Source organism: Cutaneotrichosporon cavernicola (assembly GCF_030864355.1).
Source record: "Cutaneotrichosporon cavernicola HIS019 DNA, chromosome: 5".
Taxonomy (NCBI): Eukaryota; Fungi; Basidiomycota; class Tremellomycetes; order Trichosporonales; family Trichosporonaceae; genus Cutaneotrichosporon; species Cutaneotrichosporon cavernicola.
Window position 1 is genome coordinate 56,447 of NC_083397.1, and position 25,635 is coordinate 82,081.

Below are 25,635 nucleotides of genomic sequence, written 5' to 3' on the forward strand. Positions count from 1 at the left end.
CATGCATCGATGCCAGCATGCGTCTCGCGCGCTGTGTGCCTAGAGAGCCGGCAGAAGGGGCTCGAAAACACTTATTCTGGCTCTATCAAGAGCTTATCTCTCCATCTCGCGCGCTGATGCCAATACTTGACAGTTACGCGATTAAGCGTCACCGTGTTGGAGTGACTTTGATGGCTGGTATCCGCAATCCTGAAACGCGGTTGGAATCAGGGGCCACCAAGCCATGTTGATGATGAGGCAATTGTAAACCCATTCTTCATACAGCAATGTACATTCGCTGCAGCTACACTTCATGACAGTTTCAGGTCTACCCCACTCCCGTCTCCCATCCCGCCCCTCAAGTGATCACCCATGATTCTGGCTAAGCCAGGGCTCTTTGCGCGGGCCCATGTTCAGTCCTCAGTCACATGCTCCTCCCAAGTCGCAAATCCGCTTTTAGTCGTATTTGTTTCGGCAACTAGGATTGAGTTGCGGAGGAGGTTTACGAGATCTCCTACTTCCTCGTACGAGAGTAAAGTATCAGCCGTATAGATCCAACGTACAGAAGCAACCCGGACGCGAGCACATTGCTTGATCCGCCTGCAAGCCTTTCCGAGCACGTAGTGATGCGGCAGCTAGGAACGTGCCTCTCACACCAACGGACCGAACAGCTGGCGAGAACATACAGCAACGACAGGCATGCTTGACGCTGAATGCATAGTGGTACACAACATCGGGAAATGATACAGTCGTACTGTACTTACAACAAGCTCAGCGCCTTGTCAGCCACCTCGCCTATATTCATTGATTCGCGTCGCTGGCCCCCACCGCGGAGGAGGCGCTCGGTGCCCTCTGCAAACTTGGTGTACGCATCCTCGCCAAGGAACCCCGTGAGTGCACCGCAGTGCAGACCACCCTCTTCGGTGTCGACCTCGACTCGTACGCCGTCACCCCGCATTGTGTCGGCAAGCGCGATCGCTTCGTCGTACATTCCCTCTCCGGTGCCGACTTGGATGAAAACACGCGTGCCACCATCCTTGTTCTCGCGGACATCTCCCATGCGCTTCCACGTTCCCTCTGGCGCAAGGGCCGGGGAGAGGAGTGGTCCACGGATCGCGCTCGGGGTGTAATGACGGGCTACGCTCGCGACGACCGCCTTGCCCGCGTTCAGGGCGAGGTAGTCGACGTAAGAGTTGTGCCAGATGGAAGGATGGGAGAACGTCAAGTCGCACCACGGCGAGCTGAGCGCGACCCCGCGAGGTAGAGACTGCCCCGTCTTGGAGAGAGTCTGCATGACCGCTAGGACGAGGTTGCCGCCCGCGCTATCCCCGACCAGGACGATGTCCCTCGCGGCGTACCCAAGCGTATGCGTCGCGTAGTGGTAGGCAGCGAGCGCGTCGAGTAGAGGGGCCGGAAAGGCTGTCATCTCGGTCACACACTTCCGGTACTGCACTGAGAGAACTGGAGTACGGGTGTCGCGTGCCAACTTGGGCCCCAGCGGCGTCCACAGAGGATGTCCTCGGGTATAGCCTCTGTACGACATCAGCCTCATACACCCGACCACGATGACATCCGGTGACGTACCCTCCATGACAATGGATGATGAGCTTGCTCTTAACTTGCTTCTCGTTCTTGGGGGTGGGAGTGAGTATGAAGCCAGGCCGTGTAGCCACCTCCACTGGTACTGGAATCTCGACTGCGTCGATCGGTGCCCAGCCCTTTGGCGCAGGCGGCACCGAGACGACCTCGCACTTGACGTCGTCCCAAATACCCTTGGGGAACGGTAGGATTGGCTTGAATGCGATGGATGCTGCCTCTTCTTCAGAGTAGCACGCCTCTAAGATGGGAGCGAGGTTGGACCGGTTGCGCAGGAGGTGCGCTATCAGCCAGACTTTGAGCGGCTGCTGGGGTTGATACAGCGTGTGCTGCACTATAGCGTAAGGAAGGGTCGGTAGGACTGCCAGCGTCGCTGCGTGGTTGATGAGGCTGGCAATCCAGCGCGGCATGCCGTTCGGCGCAGGCGCCGGCGACGCACGCAGAAGCGTCGAGGCCGCGGCTGTTGCGGCCTGTGCGACGTTTGCGACCGTCGACATCGGCGACACTTGGGGTGCCATGACGGGCCGATCTGTTCTCAAAGATGCGTTGGAAACTGAGAGCTCAAGGAAAGTTGAGAAAAGAAGATATGGACATGTCAGAGGGGCCCGAGCCTGGAATTGCCTGGCACGGTGATGCTTGACCACGGCTGGATGCCACACGGTGTGGGCCTCCGCAAACAATCATGATCGAAATGACGTCGTCGGCGGCCGGAAACTGTAGCTCGTGCACACGAGCAACACGAGTCTCGTGTCCAAGAGGCGTTGCTCCACTCTTAACAACGAGGCCTGGTTGGTTGGCTGATGTCACTTTGCAAGTCGATCGGTAAAGTGATTGTCTTTGAACCAGCCACCCCCACTCCTGTCCACTCCATCGTTGAACCCAACCGGCCATGGACGGACTTGCTTGGCCCATGCATGGCTCATGGCTCAGGCTTGCCTGGACGGCGTCAAGAGAATGTGGCAGGGGCACAAATCGCAGCAGTACGTGGTCAGCTCGACACACCATAAAGTTCGTAGGATGGAACAGGATACTGGACTCTGTATACAGGACAATGTGAGAGTCCGTGATTAAGTGGAAGGAGTAAGTAGTTTAGCCACGCGCTTCACCCTGGCTCAACCTCGAACTGCACAACCATGAGCCCAGCTCAACAGGCCAAGACGAACGCATCCTTGCAGTCAACGGGGTCAATTTCACCCAACAGGCTGGGTGCGAGGGGTCAAGAGGGGTTGTGTGAAGGTTTAAAGTCTAGTCCGTGTTGGAGGGCTAGCTGGTGATCTAAACCGACCATCGAGAGGGCAGTTGTAAATGAGCTCACATTCAGCGGATTGGTGATGGCGAGAGAATCCACGGCGCAGGCCGAGTATGGAGTAGCTCGACGCCGGCGACAAGAGCTAAGAGAGGGAGCGCACTTGCCACCATGACTAGTCACAACTTGGGGACCATCGCCGAGCACCAGCAGGCCGAGACAGGGCTTTCATGATCATCCCACTACGTCTGCATCCCCATTACCTCGGCACGCACTCGGCAGTCAACACATTCCCAGCCCAGTTTCACCCTCGGATCGGCTCCGGCCGTTGGGAATAAGAGTTAGTGACCTGTTCCCAAGGGTGAGTCGACAATGGCTGTTCCCACTCCGGTGCAATACGGGCGCGGGATCGGTGAGCGGAGCTGCAAGTGACTGAGTGCGACATGTCTCGGCACTGTTGATCAAATTACTGAGTAATTACAACGAGTCAAACAAGTTGTGTTGTGGGGATACTGAGGCAAGTCTCGGTTGATCCGGATGGCTCACGCGGCCAGATCCTGCACGTCTTAGCCGTGTGGTCGCACAACTGACGAACCTATCATCAATACACACGCCATCAAAGGCTATTGTCTGACTCATCGTTCGTATTCAAAATGTATCAGTCACTCCCGTAACGACGAGTAAACGTGTGAAAAAGTTTCAATACAATTGTGGCCGCCATCTCTGATTGTGTTTGAATGCCGCGATCTGAGATTGGAGATGCCGCGGTAGATGGCCGACTCCCACGCCCCACCATGCGCTCGTACCCAGACCCAAGAGCACGCCCTTGATCTTTTACTCTTACAACGAATACTTACCTGTGTCAATGTGAGACCACATTAATTCCAACTTGATCTTGTGGTATGACTCCCAACTCCCGATACGGCATGCCCTCTATCTCGCTTTGAGCGTTCAGGCAGGGCCCCTTTTCGGCCTTGCCTCCGTTCCGTTGATGCTGGCTGGCAAGTGGAGCAACTTGTGACCCTCAGATGGTCAACTGACCTGCCTAATCCAGGATATCTACAGTATATCCACAGGGCTAAGCCACAGAAGCAATAAGTAGTAATGCGGCTACAATTCTGAGGTGGGGTGGGAAGAGAGACGTGATGGCGCCCTCTTGGTTTTGGGCTTCCAACGAGTAGCGACATTCATGCACTCCCCAACTGAAGCAGCCGGGTACACAAACTCCAGGCACAAGGCCCAGGGGAAGGGCAGAACTGGCAAAGATACGGGGCTTGGGTTCACGTATGGACATAAGCCGAGAAGGTAGCAGGGCTGGGGTGCACGTACGGACATATGCCGAGAAGGTAGCAGGGCTAGGGTGCAAGTACGTACCACCAAGCCCGAGGCACAACGTCAAGCGGTTAGGGACAAGCCAAACAAACGGACAGCAGCAGTCAAAGATGTGATGATTATGAGACGGCTGCATGGTGGGGTCCTGCGTCCAGCAGCTATCGTGAGCCATCCACTAGGGATGGAAGAGTATACTACAACTAGTCTAAGGAGGGTCTACACCTGTGCGCGGCAGCAGGTGAATGAGATGATGTTTGCACTGGGCAACCACCAGCGACAGTCGATCGCTTAGATGAACTGCCACTCGATGTCGAGCATGCCAGTCGAGACACCGGCGTTGAGCTCGTTCCAGACCGACTTGGGGAGGTCGACCTGGTCGGCGTGCGAGCAGCCGGCGCACTCGTCAAGAATGGGGACCTCAATCGAGTTGCCGGTCTGCTTGTTGGTGACGCGGATCATCTGGCCACAGTGGTTCTTGCCGCCCTTGATCGCGGCAATGGGGGAGTCGTTGTGGTACTTGTCCGAGTTGCAGTAGACCTGGTTAGGGTAACCGTCGTTCTCGGAGTACGAGTCGAGGTCGTACCAAGTGGCGACGGTGCTCTTGACCGAGGCGTCGTCGACCTGGGGCTTGTTCTGGTAGCGCTGGGGAGCGGCAACGGCGAGGGCGGCGAACGCGGCAGCGATGATGGTCTTGGAGAACATGTTGACTAGTTGTTTTTTGGGTGCGGTGAAGCGAGAGTGTGGATCGAAAGTGAAAGTCGACTTTTACTTTACTGGGCCTGCCAGGGGGTTTTCTTGGAAGTTGTTGAGGATGAGGATACGAACCGGTCAGAGGACTGCTTTTTATGCCATTCTCGAGACGGTCATGTTAGGCAGGCATCTAGCAATGAATACGTCGGGACGGTGAGTAAGAGGTGAGATACGCCACATTTGACCGGTTATTCAGGGTTTGTTGATCTTGGCGGTAAATGGTAAAGTGGGGTTACGGGTCGAAATAGAGAATCTGGGGTGCTTGTAGTCCCTGGTGACAATTCAAACTACTAGGCCCGGCCTCAACAAACAATGTCGCCGGGTAGCACCCTCCTTTCGACGCCAAGCGCCTCTGCGCCAAGTCCACCGCCACATAGCAAGGTTTGGGGTCAGTGTGGAGCCGCCCCGGTGCCCGTAGGGTCGCCAGCCTTGGAGGGGGTGATGATGAGCATCGTGGGCTAGTTTGGGACGCAAGACGGCTTGGCGAGCCTGGGCACGGTCATGAAGATCAGCTGCCATGTAGGACCCACCACCATTGTCGTCGAGCACAGTGCTGCTGTTCGGTGCACCGAACTCGGTCACTGACGCGTCCAGAGCACTGCATACCGCACGCCGACGCGATGTTACGTGGTATGGAAACGCGCTAATGAGTTTTTCTCACGCATAGCGTTGATGACCTCAGTACCATTCTCTGGGCTGATGAATCCATAATACGCCCGGTGGGACGAGGGTGCGTCAGCGTCTTGGTCAGAACGTCGTCAGCGTCATGTTCTTGCCAAGCCACTGGTCCAGCTCTGTTCGGGCTGCGCCTTGCACCGCAAGCCGATTCCTCTTCAAGACCTCAAATTATGGATTGAGGGCTTCGCCATCCATGGAGAGTTGTCCCGAGGGCCTGGGCACCATAGGCACGGGGTGCTTTCATTACCCCTCTGCCTGGAAGCCTGGTAGCCTATCAAGCATTCCTAACGTTCTGATCTTCCCACCAAGCCTCTGACGTCCTTCTCTATCGTTCCCTTTGCGGAGTCAGAAATTCATGATATGGATGTCGGCACGCTTTCGAAAATTATATGCCGGGGCCTCGGACCTAAAGCCTTCTGTGCCGTTCTACCCTCGAAGTTAATGTTGCCGGTCTTGACCCTATCAGCCTTACATGGTCTGGCCGACTTGCAGATCATCCTACGGCCTTACTGACTCTGACCCGAAGCGCTTAGGATCACAACTGAGGGCCGGCCGGTCTTGTAGCGTCCTTTTCGGCTCCGTAATCCCCAATTGCTTAGCTACACAGCTTAATGTCCGCAAACCGGCGTGGGTTACTTCGGCTGCCGGCCTAAGATCCGTTCATACAGTCTCGGTATTGTCATTACGGTGGGCGCCAGCTTTTGGCCCAGTGTTAGAGGCATAAGTGATTAACGTAACTGGGACTCAAGGGACACCGCCGGCTTCCGGTGGAGTGGGGGCCAGTGGCCTAGAGAACAGCAAAAAGATGCCGACCTTTGACAAACAAAAGCGCACCACATAACGGGTACGTTGGACACGGTTGCCCATGGCAACGGACCCGCAAGTCAAATGTTTGAGGCCTGCGATCCTAAGCTCCAAGTCGCCCACTTGGCTTGACTTGACTGGAGGTTGACGGCAGAAGCAGTCCTGAGATAGGGCGATAAAGGCCAAGGCACTGCCGTTAGGGACACGACCTGAAAACGTTATTGCGGCCTGATCCGGGGGCCTTGCCATTTCGATGGGTAATGCTCCATGTAATGCGCGAGGTTGAACCCCGCGTCTTTCCAAGTGGGCATGCAGATATGTACCGCACGTGGGTCGCGACTCCTGACCCGATATCCCCAGAAGCGCCTTGGATTCTCATGTATGCACTTGACCCGCGCTGGTACACTAGATACCCCGGTAGGTTGGCGTCTGCCGCGGATGCCCCGCTCTAGTCCATCAATTCAGGCTGCTGATATGGATCGAATTCCGACTTTTCTCCGACACGATGATGCCCTAACACCGCTCTGCGGATGTACAGTACAGAACAGTACAATTCGGCTCTAACCTCAGAGTCTATTTTAAAGGGATGTCTCTTCATCGCGTACTTCCGAGTGGCGCGTAACGGTAGTAGGCGGTACGAATCGGGTCCCTCGGCGCTAGACCCACCCGGACACCCATTCCGGGATTGTGGACAGAGAAGAACTATCCGATGGACGCCAAGCCCGAGCATCCGGAGAGACTACGGGATAGTGGAACATAACTCTCGTGTCCACGAGTCCTCGGACCTTCATCGACACGGATCAATGGGCTTACACGGAGCGCCAGTCTTGGAGCGCCGGGTAGGTGTGAAGGCGGAACAACCGTCGGATGCCATGTCTATGTCACAGACGGAAGGAGCTGATGGAGCGCTAGTTGGGGATTGACCGGTCTTCGGGCCCACCAGAGATTGGAGTTGAGCTGCAAATCAAGCCAATGCCGCCATTCCTTGGTCTAAACTCTCCGTTCGCTTGGGGCCACCACACACACGCACCGGAGGGGTTCCAAAACGGAACTAGAACGTATCCCAGGTAGCACTTCGAGAACCCAAGTCCACTGCAAAGGTTAACCGAGATGTAGCGGCATCAGTCGACACCATTAAGGCCACCAAGTCTTCAGAGGCAAAAGATGAGTGCCCCCACTCAGAATCGAACTGAGGGCTAGAGATTATGAGACTCACGTGTTACCATTACACCATAGGGGCAGAAGTTGTGTTTGTCTTTCCGGCTGATCCTATAAGAACCGATTGGGCGGCTGGCGACCCATGAATGCTCGCAAAAGCAACCAGCAGCGTCTGGGACGTTGTAGTTGTGTAAACGTCGCGTGCAAGCTAAGATTGTGTTGCGTCTCCGTCACTCACGCATCCTTGGCGGTACCGAATGCGTTCATCTTCTGAGCAAAGTCTATCCTACAGCATATACCCCACGTCTATAGCTTGGCCTTGAGGAGGTCGGTGCTGTGGCCAACAATGTCAACCTTGGCGCGCTTGGCCGTCTCAAACTTTTCCACCACAATCTTCTTGATGTCATTCTTGACCATCTTTCCATTCGGGTTACGCGGGAGAGCGTCCAAAATCACACACACAATGGGGCGTGCTGGGTGGCGGAGGCGCGGGTAGGCAGTGGCGAGCACACTCTCTGGCGTAGCGCTTGCGCCTGGGGCGAGGCTGACTGCTATACCGACCAGCTCACCAAGCCGTTCGTCAGGAACAGCAACAGCGGCGCATTCGGCAATCCGGTCGTCCTTGAACACTTCATTCTCGACCTCTGCACTGGCAATATTCTCGCCGCCACGGATGATAACGTCCTTTGCCCGGTCGCGGATGTACAGGAAGCCCTCGGGGCAGATGAGCGCTACGTCGCCCGTGTTGAGCCAGCCGTCTGATGTGAGGGCCTCGGCTGTTGCGGCTGGGTTGTCGACGTAGCATTTCATGATGTTGGCTCCGGAGCATTGTAACAGACCCATAGTGTTTGGGGGAAGGGGAAGGCCTGCCTCGTCTACGACACGCATTCCCGACGTGGGAATGCTGAGGCCAACCGATTCGGGCTGGGGTTAGCCCTTGCCATTCTGATGCTCACCCTCTCGTGGTAGTCGGCACCGGTTAGGGCTACTTGCAGACCGTTCGTCTCTGTCATTCCGTACGCGTGTGTGGCTGAGGCGGCTGGCCAGCGCGCGGCAATGTCACTAGCCAGGCGCTGGGGAGGTGGCGCGCCGCCGTACGTCAGTCCGTCGAACACGTGGTCCTTGGGTAACTTGGGCGACTGGATAATGGCCGTAGCGATGGCGGGAACACTGTAAGTTTAGCTTGCCCGTTTCCAAACACGACGACTCACCCGCCGATGAGATTGATCTTCTCGTCGATGCAGAGCGTCACTGCATCGTCGACGTTCCAACGCCGCATGAACACAATCTTGAAGCCCAAGAACCACGCGCGCATCATCCATCCCAGGCAGCCGGTGACGTGGAACAGAGGGACGGCGATGAGCATAACCCCCGGCTCTGGTGGGGGCGTGTGAACGGCGAACGCGTCTTCAAGTGTACCGCCACCTCGCATGACCGCACGAGCGGCGGGGATACTACTGGCAACGACGTGGTGGAGGCACTGGCGTTGGGTGCAGATCACGCCCTTGGGCTTGCTCGTCGTGCCGGACGTGAAGAAGATAACGGCGTCGCTGTCGGGACCCAAGTTACCCAGCCCCTGGCCAGTTTGAACGGACAGGACGGTGTTGGGGCTCGCGACCGGTGCCATCTCGATGAGTCCGGCCTGCACCTTGGCCGGGAGGTGACCGATCTTGTCGTAGCAGTAGGTTGGGCCAACACCTCGCGCCTTGAGCTCCGCAGCGATGGGCCCGATAATCATACCCGAGTGTTGGTCCACAAGCGTGAGCTTGGGCTTGGTGAGGCCCAGACAGTGCAGCTGAGTGTCGGCCGTGAGTGTCGCGTTCAGCATCACGGGTACCGCGCCGATGAGGTGAATACCGCAAAAGGCGACGATGAACCTGTCCGTTAGTCACCTCATAAGGTGTGGGAACGTACCCCATCGAGTTCAGGCCGCCCAGTCCGACACGCTCACCCTGCTTCACACCCTGCTCACGCAGCCAGGCGCCCATCTGAAGGGAAAGGCCGTACATCTCGCCGTAAGACGTGTGGCGCCGGGCGTAGAAGTCAGACGGTTCTGGTACCGGGTCTGAGATTGCCTCGCGCGGCGTCCACTTCTGGAACTTGTCCATGATGAGGTCGCGGAAGGTGCGTGGCGTCTGAGGTCAGTTGGACGAGCTTTCAACTGAAGAGTTCTGAGAATTGTAAGACGCACATGCTTCCACACGAGGAGCTTGCGGCCCTCGACGACCTCCTCGAGCATCTCGTATGGGCTGCCCGGCTGCGTGAGCAGCTTGTCGTCTGCCGTCAGCTCCAGCATCCTAACCACCTACACTCCTGGATCGACAGCTTGGCGGACATTGCGTCTGTTTCTAGCTGGTTGTGAAGAGCTGAGTGAGTGGAAAGTTGAGAGTGTGCCGTTATGTAGGTATAGCTTCCATGCCCACCGCAGCGTCGCGGGACCGTTCTGCTGATGTGAGCATCGGCGTCCGCCGTCTGGGTCTGGGGCCCAGTGGCTCTAACCCGCCCGGTAATCTACGGCTACCCGACTTACGTGCGGTGCGCTTGCATGCGACTTGAAACCAAAGCCACGCTTGACGCGATTAGCACAGACATGAGCCCTGGTTACGTTGTCCGAGGTCAAATGGTCGCATGCAGTCGCTTAACCCAACCGTGTACAAATGCCCACTCGATGCCGAGTCTGGCTGTTCTCACCCTGACATTCATTGTTCTCCGAGCCAGGCGAACTTATCGATCCGAACAAATGTTGTTACACGCCACGCATGCATATCTCGCCTGCCTACGTTAAGCCAAGTCCACAATCTCCAGGTCATATTCCGCATCTATACTACAACGGGCTCCTCGCCTACTTCTGGGCTGACTCGCGGACCGCCTGCTCGAGTGAGCGCTTGGTCACACCCTTGGGCTCGTAGAGGTTCACCGCCTTCCAGTTGCCGTTACCCCAGTGCATGCGCCACGACGCACCCAGCCCAGCAGCCGGGCTCATGTCGCGGAGCTTCTGCACATCGGCGTCGGTGAACTGGGTGATCTTGGGCTCCGTGCCGTGGACCTTGTTGAACGCCTCGACGAGCTCGTGGCCCGTGAACTCGGCCTCGGAGAAAGTGTAGTTCTGCCCGGGTCCAAACGTAGGGTCGAGGAGCAGCTGGGCGAGAGACTCGCCGAGGAACGGGAGCGAGAGATAGCTGAACTTTGCGTTGAGGGCGTCGCCGTAAAGCTGCAGCTCGTTGGCCTTGGGGTCGACACCGAAGAAGCCGCGGTCCAGGAACGCCCACTCGAACAGTCCGTTCGCAATGTACGTTGTGGGCACGCCGGCAGCGATGGTGCGGTCCAGAAGCATGCACTTGCCGTGCAGATAGACGTTGGCGGGGTTCTCGCGCTCGTCCTTGGCCCAGTTGGCGGTGAAGTACGAGGGAATGTAGACCTTGATTGAGCCCGGCTCCTTGGCGAGAGTTGCGAGGGTCTCGACGAAACGCTTGCCGCCGTCAGGCGTCTGCTTGGCGGCCGAGCTGGCGTTAGCGATGCGTCCGAGATGTGGGACTGCCCCTCCAAGCTGAACGCTATAGTTATGTTGGGGCGACCTACGACCAAACTCACATGAGCACGTCGACACCGACCAGTGCCTTGCGCACCTCGTCCACGCTCGCGTTGTCGGCATCGAGCGCGCGCGTGCTAACGCTGCTGGGAAGGTTGAGCTTGGCGATGTTGCTACCCTGGCGGTGGAGGACGACAATGTTGAGCTCGCCCGTCTGGGCGCGCTTCACGAGAGCGGCAAGGATGTTGCCGCCGAGGTCGCCAGTAGCGCCGAGGAGAGCGACGGTGGGGGCCATTTTGATTGAGAACTGTGTGGGAGAGTGTGAGAGTGTGAGATGATGAATGAGATCTAGTGTGTTGGAAGCTGACTGATGGAGTGATGGCGTTTTCGGAGTTGCCGACGTCACGGTGGTCACCGATTCTGACCACGGACATGATCACCGGGTGAGATGGGTGCTTCCACCACGACACCTCCAAGGATGCTGCTGATGCACAGCATCGTCAGGACTGATAAGTGAAGATAAAACAACTTGTCCGTGGCCCAAACGTCACTGACAAGTACCAAGAATCGGGATGGTGGCTTCTTGGCATTCGTAGCCGACTACACGCACCTCCGACCCGGGAGTTGCAGCAGGAGCTAATGGATGAACACCGTTAACGACACGCGGTTGGCGGGACAACGCCGCCATTATCAATCACCTGACGTTGCCGGACCTGACACTGGCACCGGAAGGTGTCCGCCAAGATCGGATGAGTACCCGTTATGCTTCATGTCCGGGCCGGGTGCGTGTAGTACATAAACGACTCATACGGAAGAGAGGCTTTTCACCACCCGACCACGCTCACCATGGTCACCGAAGTCAAGGCTGCATCGCTTCCGACGCATGACGTGTACCCCGCCCCCGCTGACGTCGATGTGCGGGGCACCGCCGAGGTCTTCCTCGGCCAGCTCGCCACGGCTCTGAATGGCGACGCAGAGGCTTTCGCGGGCCTGTTCATTCCCGAGGGGTACTGGCGCGATGTACTGGCGTTCACGCGCGACTTCCGGACCATCGACGCTGCGTCCGTGTCAGAGGTTGCCAAGGTAAGCTTGGTTCCCACCTCACGCCGATCTACTGACACCAGGACACGCTCGCAAAGAACAAGGCGACGGCCTTTGCTCTGTCCACCGAGACGCCCCCTGTGTTGGAAAGCCCTTTCCCCGACGTCACGTGGATCCGCCTGCACTTCACCTTTGACACCTCGCTTGGGAAGTGTTCAGGCATCGCACGGCTCGTGTACGCAGCGGATGTGTGGCGCGCCTACACGATCTACACGCTGCTGGAGGAAGTCCACGGATACCCTCAGAAGGCTGGGCGCAATCGGCCGCGCGGGAGACATAACGACCACGAGCCGCACGACGCTCGTCGTGCTCGTGAGGCCGATTTCAAGGACAAGGACCCGGAGGTTGTCATCAGTGCGTCGGACGTGAGAAGGCGCTAATTACAGTTGGTGGTGGACACAATGGCCTCGCGTGTGCCGCGGTGCTGCGCTCGTTTGGAGTGACGTCGCTCGTCGTGGACAAGTTTGAGCGGGTCGGCGATAACTGGCGGAAGCGGTACGCCAGTCTTTCACTGCACGACCCGGTGTGGACGGACCACATGCCGCTCATGGAGTATCCGCCTACTTGGCCGGTCTGGATGCAGGCTGGCAAGCTGGCCAACTGGCTCGAAGCATACGCCGAGGCGCAGGAGGTCAACATCTGGCTGCGTAGCACAGTAGACCCGACCAAGACAAAGTTCAACCCCAGCACGCAGCAGTGGGAACTCACCATCCTGCGCGATGTCAACGGTCAGGTCGTGCCACGCAACGTCAAGGCCAGCCATGTGATCATGGCGACTGGACTTGGCGGTGGTAAGGCCAAGATGCCACCGGCGTTCCCTGGACAGGGAGAGTGGCCGGGCACGATCGTGCACTCGTCGCAACACAAGGGCGGCAAGGACTGGCAAGGGAAACGTGCACTCGTCGTTGGTGCGTGTACTTCGGGTCACGATATCAGCGTTGATCTCGTCAACAATGGCGTCGACACGACGATGCTCCAGCGCTCGCCGACGTTTATCATGAGCATTGAAAAGGGCCTCCCCCTCCTGGATTCGGGACTGTTCACCGAGGACGGTCTCGAGAACATGTCGGTGGAGACGGCGGACCGGATCGCCGACTCTTTCCCCAAGCAGGTTGGCAAGCTGTTCCACCAGCGTATTGTCAAGCATCTCGCAGTCGAGGACAAGGAGATCCTCGACGGCCTCAAGGCAGCCGGATTCAAGACGTACCCCGGCCCAGACGGCTCGGGGTGGCTGTTCCTCGCCTATGAGCGTGCCGGTGGATACTACTTCACCGCAGGTGAGGGCTCGGGGTCAGACATGATTGCCAAGGGCCAGATCAAGGTCAAGGGCGGCGAAATCACCTCCTTCAACGCCGACGGAAGTGTCTCCTTCACCGACGGCGACACGCAGCATTTTGACCTCGTCATCTTTGCGACTGGCTACACCGGGTTCCCCGATACAGTGCGCGAGACGCTCGGGCCCGATGCCGTTGAAAAGCTTGGCAAGGTTTGGGGACTCGACCGAGAGTTGGAGGTCAACGGTGTTGCGCGAGATGCTGGACTACCGCGGGTCTTCTTTACAGTCGGCAACTTTATGATGTCGCGCTGGTTTTCGCGGCGGATTGCGCTGCAGGTCATTGCGCAGCGCGAGGGCAAGTGGTAGTAGGGACTAAGGTCCGAGACATGGCGCGAAAGGGTTGTACAGGGGATGAGGCATGGAAAAAATACGCAGGGACACGCGTTAACATGCTTATCGGGAAGCGGTGGTCATGGAATGCCCGTGCAGAGTCAAAACATTCAAGAAACGTATCCCCATGCATTTATTTACAACCACACGCTTAATAAACTGTGATATGCCGATACGACCGATGCCCTAATACTGTCCGATTCCGTGCTCTAAGAAATACTCGCAAACCAACCAAGCTGGTGCTTTTAAGGCTGGTAGTGGAAGTTAACATCGTTCTCGATGACGGCATCGCCGCGGTCGGCCTTGCGGTTCTTCCAGAGCATCCACAACGACAGGCTGGGGGCACCGATGACGACGAGGGCGTTCATGCCAACGGAGAGGAAGATGCCGGTAGGGTAGCCGCGCTCGCGCTCGTTGTCCTTGAAGGCGACGGCAACGATGATACCGGAAAGCGCACCGCCAGCGACAACAAGGGCCGAGGCAAAGCCACGCTTGGACTGGGAACGAATCGAAGTCTGGCACCACGAGATGATCATGGCAATGTTGGCGTTGCAACCACCGCAGGTGAGGAAGACGCCAGTGTAGCGGGCTGCGATCATGCCGGAAGGCAGCTGGGAGAACATGGTGATGCCAACGACAACGCAAAGGGCGTGGAAGGCGACAACAGGTCCACGAACCATGCGGGTCGGACCAGCAAGGTGGTCGGAGGTGTAGGCACCGATCATGGCGGGGAAGAAGACCCAGACGTAAGGTGGGGCGAAGAGGAGCTGAGCCTGGATGTTGCTAAAGCCCATCGACTGGAGAATACCTGGAAGGAAGAAGGCGAGAGCGTAGACACCGACGGCCGAAGAGCAGAAAAAGTACGAGAACAGCCACAGCTTGGGCGTGAGCATGTACTCGACAAACTTGGACCAGGTCATGGGGTCGACGGACGAGTCGGCGCGGTCACGCTCGATGCGGAGGAGGACAATCGCGCGCTCTTCCTCAGTCAAGAAAGTTGCGCGGTCGGGGAAGTCGACGATGAGAAGATAACCGAGGAGACCAATGACAATGGTGACGCAACCCTCGACGATGAAGATCCAGCGCCAGCCACTCCGTCCTGCGATGCCGTTCATTTGCGAGAGGCCGTAGGCGAGTGCCGAGGAGAGACCCGCAATCATAATCGAAGTAATGTAGAACCAGGCGTTGCGCGAGGCCATCTGCTTGCGTGGGTACCAGCAAGCGATGAGGTAGGTGGCACCGGGGAACAAGACGGCCTCAAAGGCACCGAGGAGAGCACGGAGACCGGCGAGCGTTTGCCAGTTGGGCGCGAGACCCATGCCAACCATGACGACACCCCACAAGAGGACGGCGGTACCGAGCCAAATCTTGGCACCAAACTTGCGAAGACCAATCTGAGACTGTGGCGCGTCAGATGCTGCTCATTCGCATGGAGAGGTAACTCACAGGAACCTCAAGGACGAGGTAAGGGACGAAGAAGGCGAGAGTGATGATCGAGTAGCGGTTGTTGGGCATCGGCTTGCCGTCGGGACCTTTAGTCGTAAGTCCGAGCTCGACGTTCATTATTCCGTTGTTGGCGGAACGGGCGAGACCGAGGTTGCCACGGTCAATCTGCGAGATGGTGTACATGGCGCCGAGAATGGGAAGGAGGCGCCAGTCAATCTTGCGGTTGATGCGGGCAACTTGCTTGAGGTCGAGGCCTTCGTCGACATCGAGCCACTGGCGGTGGAGGTCGTCTTGCACCACCTGGTCGGTGTCCTTACGGCTCACTGACCGCTGAAAGTCCTCGACCACACTCGAGCGCCGCCTGCCGAGCGGGACGTGTGTGACTTCGACCTTCTCGTCATATCCCTTCTCGGTGTCGTGGTCGTAGTGAGAAGCCATGTCTGCTTGTGATGGGGAGAGGATGTGTGAATCAAGAACTAGTCCACGCCTGCCCTTTTAGTATCTTTCGACCAGACTGGAGGCAGCTGTGGTACCCCCACTGCCCCCACTTCCCTAAGAAAATCAATGGTGGAGCGCCAGACACCCGAGCTTCGAGTCGCAGTGCGCCAGTAAGCGGAGGAGGCGCGTTTCGGTTACACTTGCATTCCAGGCAGATGGGCCCCTGGCGCCACTGGCTGGGGGATCTGGTTCAGGAGGGGCACCCGCCCGAATCACGCCGATTAGAGGCGGGGGTTCCCCTGGAGGCGTATCTGCACAGGTCTTGATTGTGCTCGTTGATCGACTTGAGGGCCAGTTGAAGTGAAGTGGCACCTGGGGCAGATGTGTGGTATACCCAGCCCCCGGTCACTGACCAGCCGTACCACCAGGTTTACAATTCTCATCTGCGGGGCCTGGCCCATGTGCGGCCCGCCATGAGAGAAAGAGAATGCGGGGCCGATTGCTTAGTTCGGCTCAGTAACCAATCAGTAACCAACCAAGTCCAAGGAATAACCGGTGTTGTCGCAAGTCCCATGGTGGCCCATCACGTCAATCTTGCGGCCCAGGTGCGGTCACGAGATCACGCCAGAAGTCCAGGTCTTGGTCAGTGGCGGTCCGATGGTTCCTGCCAAGACCTGTCAGAACAAAATTGCTGGCTGTGTGATTGGCGTCCATTAGTGGAGGGGAGCAGATACCTGTTACCTTGTTAGGAGTTTAACGGGGTCGAGCAACAACTGATGATCAACAAAAGGGGGCACAAGAGCAGAGAGACAAAAGCTACCCAAGGGCCAAGGGGTACATTACAGTTTGCGGCATGTGCTAGCCATGTGAAGAAAAGGATATTGAAAGAGCCGAGAACAATCGCCGGTTTAAGACCCACAGACCCAACAATCACAATCACTCTATCCAACGCACAGACTGGGGACTCCACAGAGCGGTTCATGCCGCCATCTCCAATCGCCACCTTAACCCCTCTATCATTCTCACTTTATCGCACGTTGTTGACGCCACCTCCACCCATGCATACCCAATGAACGCAGTGGACAAGATGAACGGCCCCGAAGACCCGCTAGACTAATTTTCCAGAAGGTTGGAGAGATGAGACGGGAATGTGGTGAGTACAGCGGTCACCTGCCACTGTGTCGGTGATGAATAACCATCTCCGCTTGGTCGATCAGGACGAAATGATCTCCAGACTGGTGACGGCCCAGGCTCGCACCCGCTCACATGCTCAACCATTTCCGAGTCAGCTGAGCACACTGCACGACCACCCGTCATTCTACCCTGCCGCACCAGCAAGATCCGGCGCACGCCCACTCGTGGCCAGTATCCATGTCCATTCCCAGACCCGTGCCCAAATCGGCTATCCCGATGTGGTCGGGCCATGGCAAAACCTTGAGCTGTGGCGAGTTACGCGGCGGTATGTGATATGGCCACTTCACCGGTGATAGGTCGGTGCTCGGATACAGCTCTGGTCATGGCTTGGCACGGGTGCATTTCTCACTGCATATTGGCTATACGGTATGAAAGCTAGTCTCGCGCGTGTCGGTTGATCAGTAAACGCGACCTGGATCCGTTCCGCTGGAGCCGATGTGAGGTGGCGACATCCGGAAGGCCAACCAGAACCAGGTCTCAACGCTCGCTCGCCTCCATGCCCACGACCCACTTTGGCGACTTTGACGATCCATCAATGTGTGATGGCATCCCCCCACTCTTCCAGATGAATGTGTCCCCCATGTCACTAACCTCTGTAAGGCACATACGACGCCTTACCAAGGCACGATGTGGAAAGCTGCTGCGGGTGCTCTGACCCATCTAAGTGGTTCTCCCGAGGATGTCTTGGATGCTTGGATGACTGCAGAGATGCGGAACGGTGTCGAACACATCATACCGTTGATGAGTAACGTGCGGCAACGAGAGCACTGGGCGCGTATCCTAACTATCAGCTGTTCTCGGTGCATGGGCCTGGTGCGGAGGCTAGCGAAGCGGCCCGTACGCTTCCGCCTCATTTTGAGTTCGGTTCGCTCGTTTATACATCCTACATACTTCTGGGGGCAGACCACACGAACTATACTGTTTCGCTCGGGCTGATGGGATCAGTATGCATGCACCACTGGCTGCCACCTGGGAGATCGCGAGAGTGCTCCTCCTTCCGCACCGAGCTGCGCCTTATGAGCGGAATGGATAGGATCCAATATCCAACCAAGGCAAGCTCGCCAGCGCGCCACCACACGTGGTGCGAGTTTAACCCACTAGACCATATCATTACTATTGCTAGCATCCGTCTTTGCTACATCCCAACAACAGCTATCCTCCATCCAATCTCTCTCATGTTAATCCAAGCTGACCACTCACCAAATGTACAGCAGTCGATGAATGAGCCTGACGTGATGTCCGCCGCCGCCTAGTCCGGAGATGAGCGACACATGGCAATAGTGGCTTCCTTGACGTCATGTGAGCGACTAGTTGCTGGGGCGCAGCAACAGCCATCATGTTCATGTGAGACGGTGTCTTGCTAACAGCACCCAGTTGCCCATCAGCACCAGTTGCCCATCTAACCTCTTTCCATCATGATGCGCCTCCCCTCGGTCGAATCGCAGCGGTCCGTCCTCGACGACCTGCGCGCAGCGACGGAGGCAGCGACGGCTCTCCTAAACCGCTCGCTGGAAGCGACCAGTCTGAATGACGACGACGACGATGTGTAAGTCCACCTTGGCCACCCCAGACGGTTCCCCGCTGTCATAGCCAACACCAGCCCCGTGCCGCGCCGTGGCAAGCTCGGTAACGACATCCTCGGCCCACAGAATCCCGAGCGTGCGAAGCAAGCGCGCGACTCGGTGCGGCCGCCCCTCACAGACCACGGCAAGATGGCCAACATGAAGTGGACATTCACAGACTCGCACATCCGCCTTGAGGAGGGCGGGTGGGCGCGCGAGACGACCGTCCGCGAGCTGCCAACATCCAAGGAGCTGGCCGGCGTCAACATGCGCCTTGGCAAGGGCGTCTATCGCGAACTGCACTGGCACAACGAGAGCGAGTGGGCGTACATCATTGCCGTGAGCTGTTCGGGATCTCGTCCAAATTGACAACAGGGCGAGTGCCGTATCACTGTGCTCGACACGGAGGGTGGGAGCTTCATTGACGACGTCGGTGAGGGCGACCTCTGGTACTTCCCACCCGGGTTCCCGCATGGCATCCAAGGTGTGTTAATCTGGGGTTGGAGCTGACAACAGGCTTGGGCGAGCAGGGAGTAGAGTTCCTGCTCATCTTTGACAGCGGCAACTTTTCCGAGGACGATACGTTCCTCCTGACCGACTACATGGCAAAGACTCCCAAGCACATTCTCGCTCACAACTTCCGCGTGTCCGAGGAGGTGTTCTCGACCCTTTCTCAGCGGGAAAAGTACATTTTCCAGGGTTCTGATCCTGGGAGCTTGTCGGATGCGCGCAAGTCGGTCGTTCCAAGCAAGCACATGTTCACTCACCGGATGCTCAAGCAGAAACCGTTCAAGTTCCCGGGCGGTCAAGTTCGCGTCACGGACACGCGCAACTTTCCCATCTCCAAGAGCACGGCTGCCGCACACGTGATTGTCTACGAGGGCGGTCTGCGCGAGATGCACTGGCACCCCAATGCAGACGAGTGGTTCTTTGTGTTGCGTGGTCAGTGCCGCGTGACAATCTTTGCCGCTGCCGGTAATGCGCGCACGTTCAACTACCAGGCTGGCGACGTCGGAATCTTTCCCCGCAACAATGCGCACTATGTCGAGAATATTGGCAAGGGCGACCTGGAATTCCTCGAAATGTTCCGTGCGCCCACGTTTGAGGACTTTTCACTCGAGCAGTGGCTGGCGCAGACTCCTGCCCTTGAAGTCGCCGAGCACCTCAACCTCAAGGGCGACGCCAAGAAAGACTTTTTCAAGCAGCTCAGTCGGGACAAGGTTCCGGTCAAGGGGCCTGAGCGGCCCAAGTCGGTATAGTTGATGGACTCTGAAGAGCTTGTGTGTTTAAAGTGAACAGGCACTATGACTCCGTGGGCCAGCAAATTGGCACAGAGTCTAGTGTTCGGAATGCATCTTGATTGGAGGTGTACTGCGCACCGCACGGTGCCATAATGTCCATGAGGTCGTTGCAGGAGCGAGGTTGAGCGTGGTGCGAATGATCATTTACTGAATGTGTATTAGTAGTTGGAAGAGGATTGTGGAGGTTGTGGGGTAGCTGCGGGGTAGAAATTGGCCACATTGCCATTCCAGAACTTTGCACAAACATTCCGCTGATCTGGTTGATCCACGCTGATCAGTGATCAGTGATGACATTTCGAATTTCTACTTTGATTCCTGATTCATTCACTTTTGGACTCTTCGCACTCTTCGCTCCTCTTCAACGTTCGGCTCCAGTAACGCAAAGCCATCTTACATCGCCTTCACCGCTTTGTCCACTAGAATCCTAGATCCAACGGCCGGGCGGACGGAGAAACAGCATGCGTCGTCCAGGATGGACAACCGTGAGCACAGACATCAAAACCCAGCTCAAAAGCGACAGTTATGGTGACGGGTTGTCTACCACTCTACCACACACTCTCTTAACAAAAGACACCCCTTGCACGCACAATGTCGCCGACCCAGAACACCCCCGAGTCGCTCGCCAACTGCTCTCCGGCGACCCGTGCCATCCACGGTGATGACGGCATTCAGCAGCACAAGGCCATTGCCCCGGCCATTCACCTGTCAACGACCTACCGGTACCATGACAACCCGGACGACATCGTCTTCTGGGGAGAATACGACGTGAGTAACACCGAGGTCTGGTAGGCGATGTGAGCCTTTTCACAGCTGACCATAGCCCCTCGGTCACCGCGACTCTCACACCTACTCGCGTGAGACCGCCCCCAACACGAACCGTCTCGAGGCGGTGCTTGCCGCGCTGCTGGGCGGCAAGTCTGTCACCTACCCTACGGGGTTGGCGGCTCTCTTTTCCATGCTTGTGCACCTGCGCCCCAAGCGCATCGCTATGCGTGCTGGATTCAGCGGGTGCCACGGGGTCGTGGGTCTCTTGGGCCGGGTGTATGGCCTGGAGAAGGTGGACCTTGACAGCGACGAGATCGGAGAGGGCGACGTGATCCTCCTCGAGACCCCGCTCAACCCGTCCGGTGAGGCGCGCGACATTGTCCACTACTCGAACAAGGCTAAGAAGGTTGGCGCCATCTTGTGTGTGGACCCAACTCTCGCCCCTCCTCCTCTTCTCGCCCCCTTCGACCTCGGTGCGGATATTATCCTTCACTCGGGCAGCAAGTACTTTGGCGGTCACAACGACCTTCTTTGCGGCGTCCTGACTGTCCACCCCAAGCATGACGACTGGTACCCTCGCCTCAGGCGCGACCGCCACATCATGGGCAACTGCATGGGCAACTTTGAAGGCTGGCTCTGCCTACGCTCCCTCCGCACCGTCGAAATCCGCGTCAAGCGCCAGAGCGAGACCGCGACCCGCCTCGTCAAGTGGCTCGACAACTCCAAGGCTGACCTACCTGGCGTCCTGTCTATTGCCCACGCGTCTCTCCAGACTGAGCCTTGGGTCCGCGAGCAGATGCCCAACGGCTTTGGTCCCCTGTTCACCCTGTACCTGACCAGCGAGAGAGCTGCACGGATACTCCCATCCAAGCTCCAGCTGTTCCACCACTGCACCTCGCTCGGTGGAGCCGAGAGCATGATCGAGTGGCGGCGCATCACCGACGACGAAATCGATCCGCGTGTACTGCGCGTCAGCGTGGGTCTCGAGTCGTTTGAGGACCTGCAAGCCGATCTCATCCAGGGCCTCAAGGCTGTCGCGCTGGAGATGGAGCAGGCCGCCAACTCGACACCGTCGTCATAGAGTTTGGTCGAGGTTGGGGAATGGTAGCCGATTGTGAATGGATCATGTGTAGCGACATGGCGACAGTGGTGGAGGAAGGTGGTGGTGGCTGGTGATGAGCGGATTGAATTGACACTGCCTTGATCCATTTCTCACTTTCTCTCATTCTCTTCTCATTCTTGATCCAGACCATGTCTTCTCCTCCTTTCCAGTCAGCGTTCGAGCACTTGAACGAACACGAACCACGAGTAGGCTGCATCCATTGCCACTGACTACAACAAGGTGCTGATCAGCAGGAGGGTCCCAGTCGTCTAGCCCGCGACCGCCTCGAGATTATTGGAGAAGGTTCGTTTGGTCGCGTCTACGCGTACGTCGAGTATCCGTGGAGCGCATCAGCGTACAAGGTGTGCATCTACCCAGATACCGTAGCCAACTTGTTACACGAGGCCAAGATGTGAGTTTGGCATCTCACCTTGACTCAAAGCTAACATGGCAAGCTATGATGAACTGCGCATGTTCACCATTGACAACGACCCATCTGCGTTCATTTGCCCCATGGTCAAACAGCTGCACAAGCCTCCACAAGACCAGCGGCTAGAGGCTACCATTGACCCAATACCAGACCCGGCGATGGACATCTTTCCTCATCCTACCCTCCAGGTATCCCGTGTCCCTGCTCTTCCCGTTGTTCTCCAGCAACATTATCACAGGTTGTTCGTCTCCGCCAACGCTCAAAATCAAGCGCCCACAATCCGTCTTCTTGGTCTGTACTTGGGCATGCAATTTCCCGAGAAGATCAACGAATTCCCGCAAGAGTTCATTTGCGACCTCCCTCTCGATTATTATCGGTACGCCTGCCTCCGAGAGACCTTCCAGTGCCTCCTCCCTCCAGTCGAGTGCATTGCTCAGGGGATGGGCAGGCTCCTCGCCCGGATGCACTGGGGTGTGGGGATCGATGCCCGCGGTGTCAAGCTGGTACTGGGTAACCGGTTTGTGGGCGACGAGCTGATGTGTCAGTGCTGGGTTCTCGACTTCAACCAGGTAGGCGGTTCCGACCCTCACCACGCTGATCTACAGTGTCATCGCTGGCTTGTCTACCGCCCACTCGAGGATCTTCGCTTGGACAAGTTGACGGACGGCATGTACAAGGACGACGACCTCGTTAGCGGTGCAAAGCGGCTTGCTCTCATCATCTCGCGGCAGGAGTTCTACTATCCTCGCCCTCACCAAACCCAGCTCTACTGGGCCTTCAAGAATGCATACATGCGCGAAGTTCAAAGTCTGCTCCAACGTCCTATAACCCCACCGGACCTCTTCCTTACCGAAAACCTCGCTGGGGCCAAGAGGTGGGCACCGGTGATCACGCAGGCGGCCCTTGCCTTCTTCCAGGAGTTGGAAGCGGATGACGATGAGAAATGTCGTTTTTACCGATCGGCCATGTGTGAGGGCTATCCAGCGGATTGGTGAGCAGTGGAGGTACATGGGCCAAGAGCCAAAGCGACAAGTGTCTGTAGTAAGATGTCGAGTCTCGTGCGTGTCAACCAAATAGTAAGTGTGGGCACCAACAGTGTGCTGGAATGCAAGTGATGCATGTTTGTGGCGCGCGACCTGGCGTTTGGGTGCCTGACGACTGTGTATAATCTACCAGGACGCCAACAACGGCTCGGCGTCTCGACGCGATGGCTTGCCGGTGCTCGATTCGGGCTCATATGATGGGCTCACATCCCCTAGATGTCGTCTGGAACTGACCAACGAAAACGAAGCGCCGAAGAACCTGGTGTTGGGGTTCACGAACAACATGGTCGCACCCAGGCACTTGGCAATGTGCGACAGGCCCGGCGTGGTACGGCGCTACTCTGGAAAAGCGCGATGTCGCACCGCAAGCCGAGACGGGCGCGCTCACTTGCTCCGGAACGTGTGGAAGCGCCTGCGCCGGGGACCCCACCGCAGGCTCTTCACTTTCAATCATCACTCCTTTCCTCGGCCGCGCAGGTAGGGTGCCATCCAGAAAGGGCTGGCAACTGTCAGTGTATCTAATCGGAGTGACATGTTACGGTATGCAAGCCATCACATGGGCTGTCGGACATCTCCGATGGCAGGCACTGGCAGAGTCACTGCAGACTCGGCTAGCACGAAGGTCAGTCACTGGCAGCACGAAGGTCAGTCACCTGGCGATCTCGCGAGTGTCCGCTGTCGGAGTGGATCGGGCAGACTGTGATGGCTTGGAGGCATTACCGAGGCAAACCAAGTACATTGGGAGTCGAGAGGTGTCCGAAGGCACCCTGTAGCACTGACTGAGGGTAAGACTAAGGATCGGGCATCTCCGGTTATTTTGTCCACTCCACTCCGAACTGCCGCTCCGCCAAAATGTCGCGGCAAGTCTCTAGCAACACCACATCCACAACAATGAGCACGAGCATACATCCATCACAACCACCAAGTATCAAGACGCCTGAGAGCATCGAGTTGCCGACGAGTATCGAGACGCCTGAGAGCATCGAGCTGTCGACGCTCTCGCGGCTGTCCTCGCGTGCAGACGAACCACCGTTGGCATCCACGGCATCCACGGCCTCCCCTCCGAAACCTACCACGCTGTATGTCTGCTGCTCCCCTTCTTCTCATCTGACACCAGACGCCAAGTAGCAATCTGCGTCGCATCGTTCATGTGTATCTTCACCACATGCGGAGGCGTGTTCTCCTTTGGTGTCTACCAGGAACTGTACCAGAGAATGTCAGAGGAGCCCAACACGCCTTTCACCGGTGCGAGTCCCGCGGCGATCGACATTATCGGCACGTTGAGCGCGGCGTTCATGACGATTGGAGCGCCAATTGCCAATGCGTGGACCAAGCGTTTCTCGCCTCGCGTCGCCGTTCTCATTGGTGCCGGGCTGTCCTTTGCAGCAGCAATGCTCGCATCGTACTCTCAACATCTGTGGCAATTCATCCTCACCCAAGGCCTACTCATGGGTCTCGGCACGTGCTTCTCATACATGCCAGCGGCGACTGTTGCGCCGATGTGGTTTGGGCGAAGACGGGGTTTGGCCATGGGTATCATCCTGAGTGGGACTGGCGTTGGCGGGCTCGTATGGGCGCCAGTCATGCATGCGCTCAACGAGAACCTCGGCTTCCGAAACGCACTCCGTATCTCGGGTGCGGTGACAACAACACTTGTCGCTGTTGGAGCCTTTATCCTCGATTGGGATCCTGTGAGCAAAGCGCGCATCGACGCCGAAAAAGCTCGCCTCGCATCTCGTCCTCGTCATTCACTCCGCAGTCTATGGGACATTCCTCTCGTCGACATGCGTATTGCTAAAACTGGCAAGTTTGGGGGCCAACTCTTGGCCACGTTTCTTCAATCCGCGGCATACTACACCCCCGTCTTCTTCTTCAGCGCATATGCCCGAACGCTGGGATACTCTTCGCGACAAGGGGCGAATTTCATTGCAATCAACAACGCGTGTAATGCGCTCGGCAAGATATTCCTCGGCATTCTCGCAGACCGTTTCGGTCACATCAACATGCTCCTCCTCACCACGGCCATTTCGGCCGTGGCAAGCTTTGTCTTCTGGATGCCAAGCACGTTGTTGGGCGGACACGACCTCGTCACTGGCCGCGGACTGTTCGTGACTTACTCGATCATGTACGGAACATTTGCCAGTGCGTACGTCTCGCTATTCCCCGCTGCTCTGGTGGAGATTTTTGGCCCGCACAACTTTGCGTCGGTCAATGGCATCCTCTACATGGCCAGAGGGTTTGGCACTCTTGCCGGCACACCTAGTGCTGGTGCGACGGTCCACTCTGGCTCGCACACTGCTGGGCCAAGTGCGTACTTTGGCATGGCTACCCTCATCAGTGCACTGCTGTTGGCGGCGAGTGTGGGCGTCGTCTGGGTACGCTGGGAGAACAAGCGCGCACCGATGTGGAAGGCATAGCGGGATTGTTGTATGAAGTTGCAGTCCACAGGAAGGTCATGGCGGGCCTGGACATCATCTGGGGTTTACTTTGCTCACATATTCTCAAACTACGTTTA

General features: G+C 57.3%; 10 protein-coding genes across 10 annotated transcripts; 5 read left to right on the forward strand and 5 right to left on the reverse strand.

The window, feature by feature from the left end:
- Nucleotides 1-739: 739 nt before the first annotated feature.
- On the reverse strand, nucleotides 740-2,093 carry CcaverHIS019_0500270 (uncharacterized protein; the record flags this gene model as incomplete). The annotated part of the gene is made up of 2 exons (XM_060601141.1): nucleotides 740-1,511; nucleotides 1,564-2,093. The coding sequence occupies 2 exons, from the start codon at nucleotides 2,091-2,093 to the stop codon at nucleotides 740-742; spliced, it is 1,302 nt and encodes a 433-aa protein (XP_060457664.1).
- Nucleotides 2,094-4,441: 2,348 nt separating this feature from the next.
- On the reverse strand, nucleotides 4,442-4,855 carry CcaverHIS019_0500280 (uncharacterized protein; the record flags this gene model as incomplete). Its single annotated transcript, XM_060601142.1, has 1 exon — nucleotides 4,442-4,855. One exon carries the CDS (start codon nucleotides 4,853-4,855, stop codon nucleotides 4,442-4,444), a length of 414 nt encoding a protein of 137 aa, XP_060457665.1.
- A 2,994-nt stretch (nucleotides 4,856-7,849) lies between these two features.
- Nucleotides 7,850-9,880, reverse strand: CcaverHIS019_0500290 (uncharacterized protein; the record flags this gene model as incomplete). The annotated part of the gene is made up of 6 exons (XM_060601143.1): nucleotides 7,850-8,467; nucleotides 8,500-8,713; nucleotides 8,755-9,420; nucleotides 9,458-9,678; nucleotides 9,735-9,820; nucleotides 9,853-9,880. 6 exons carry the CDS (start codon nucleotides 9,878-9,880, stop codon nucleotides 7,850-7,852), a joined length of 1,833 nt encoding a protein of 610 aa, XP_060457666.1.
- A 505-nt stretch (nucleotides 9,881-10,385) lies between these two features.
- On the reverse strand, nucleotides 10,386-11,367 carry CcaverHIS019_0500300 (uncharacterized protein; the record flags this gene model as incomplete). Its single annotated transcript, XM_060601144.1, has 2 exons — nucleotides 10,386-11,046; nucleotides 11,135-11,367. 2 exons carry the CDS (start codon nucleotides 11,365-11,367, stop codon nucleotides 10,386-10,388), a joined length of 894 nt encoding a protein of 297 aa, XP_060457667.1.
- Nucleotides 11,368-11,918: 551 nt separating this feature from the next.
- On the forward strand, nucleotides 11,919-13,815 carry CcaverHIS019_0500310 (uncharacterized protein; the record flags this gene model as incomplete). The annotated part of the gene is made up of 3 exons (XM_060601146.1): nucleotides 11,919-12,155; nucleotides 12,197-12,527; nucleotides 12,560-13,815. The coding sequence occupies 3 exons, from the start codon at nucleotides 11,919-11,921 to the stop codon at nucleotides 13,813-13,815; spliced, it is 1,824 nt and encodes a 607-aa protein (XP_060457668.1).
- A 269-nt stretch (nucleotides 13,816-14,084) lies between these two features.
- On the reverse strand, nucleotides 14,085-15,723 carry CcaverHIS019_0500320 (uncharacterized protein; the record flags this gene model as incomplete). Its single annotated transcript, XM_060601147.1, has 2 exons — nucleotides 14,085-15,239; nucleotides 15,286-15,723. The coding sequence occupies 2 exons, from the start codon at nucleotides 15,721-15,723 to the stop codon at nucleotides 14,085-14,087; spliced, it is 1,593 nt and encodes a 530-aa protein (XP_060457669.1).
- Nucleotides 15,724-18,332: 2,609 nt separating this feature from the next.
- Nucleotides 18,333-19,738, forward strand: CcaverHIS019_0500330 (uncharacterized protein; the record flags this gene model as incomplete). Its single annotated transcript, XM_060601148.1, has 4 exons — nucleotides 18,333-18,463; nucleotides 18,518-18,818; nucleotides 18,855-18,963; nucleotides 18,996-19,738. 4 exons carry the CDS (start codon nucleotides 18,333-18,335, stop codon nucleotides 19,736-19,738), a joined length of 1,284 nt encoding a protein of 427 aa, XP_060457670.1.
- Nucleotides 19,739-20,368: 630 nt separating this feature from the next.
- On the forward strand, nucleotides 20,369-21,626 carry CcaverHIS019_0500340 (uncharacterized protein; the record flags this gene model as incomplete). Its single annotated transcript, XM_060601149.1, has 2 exons — nucleotides 20,369-20,545; nucleotides 20,601-21,626. 2 exons carry the CDS (start codon nucleotides 20,369-20,371, stop codon nucleotides 21,624-21,626), a joined length of 1,203 nt encoding a protein of 400 aa, XP_060457671.1.
- A 170-nt stretch (nucleotides 21,627-21,796) lies between these two features.
- CcaverHIS019_0500350 (uncharacterized protein) lies at nucleotides 21,797-23,072 on the forward strand (the record flags this gene model as incomplete). The annotated part of the gene is made up of 3 exons (XM_060601150.1): nucleotides 21,797-21,853; nucleotides 21,902-22,059; nucleotides 22,103-23,072. The coding sequence occupies 3 exons, from the start codon at nucleotides 21,797-21,799 to the stop codon at nucleotides 23,070-23,072; spliced, it is 1,185 nt and encodes a 394-aa protein (XP_060457672.1).
- Nucleotides 23,073-24,011: 939 nt separating this feature from the next.
- CcaverHIS019_0500360 (uncharacterized protein) lies at nucleotides 24,012-25,537 on the forward strand (the record flags this gene model as incomplete). Its single annotated transcript, XM_060601151.1, has 2 exons — nucleotides 24,012-24,199; nucleotides 24,238-25,537. The coding sequence occupies 2 exons, from the start codon at nucleotides 24,012-24,014 to the stop codon at nucleotides 25,535-25,537; spliced, it is 1,488 nt and encodes a 495-aa protein (XP_060457673.1).
- Nucleotides 25,538-25,635: the final 98 nt, after the last annotated feature.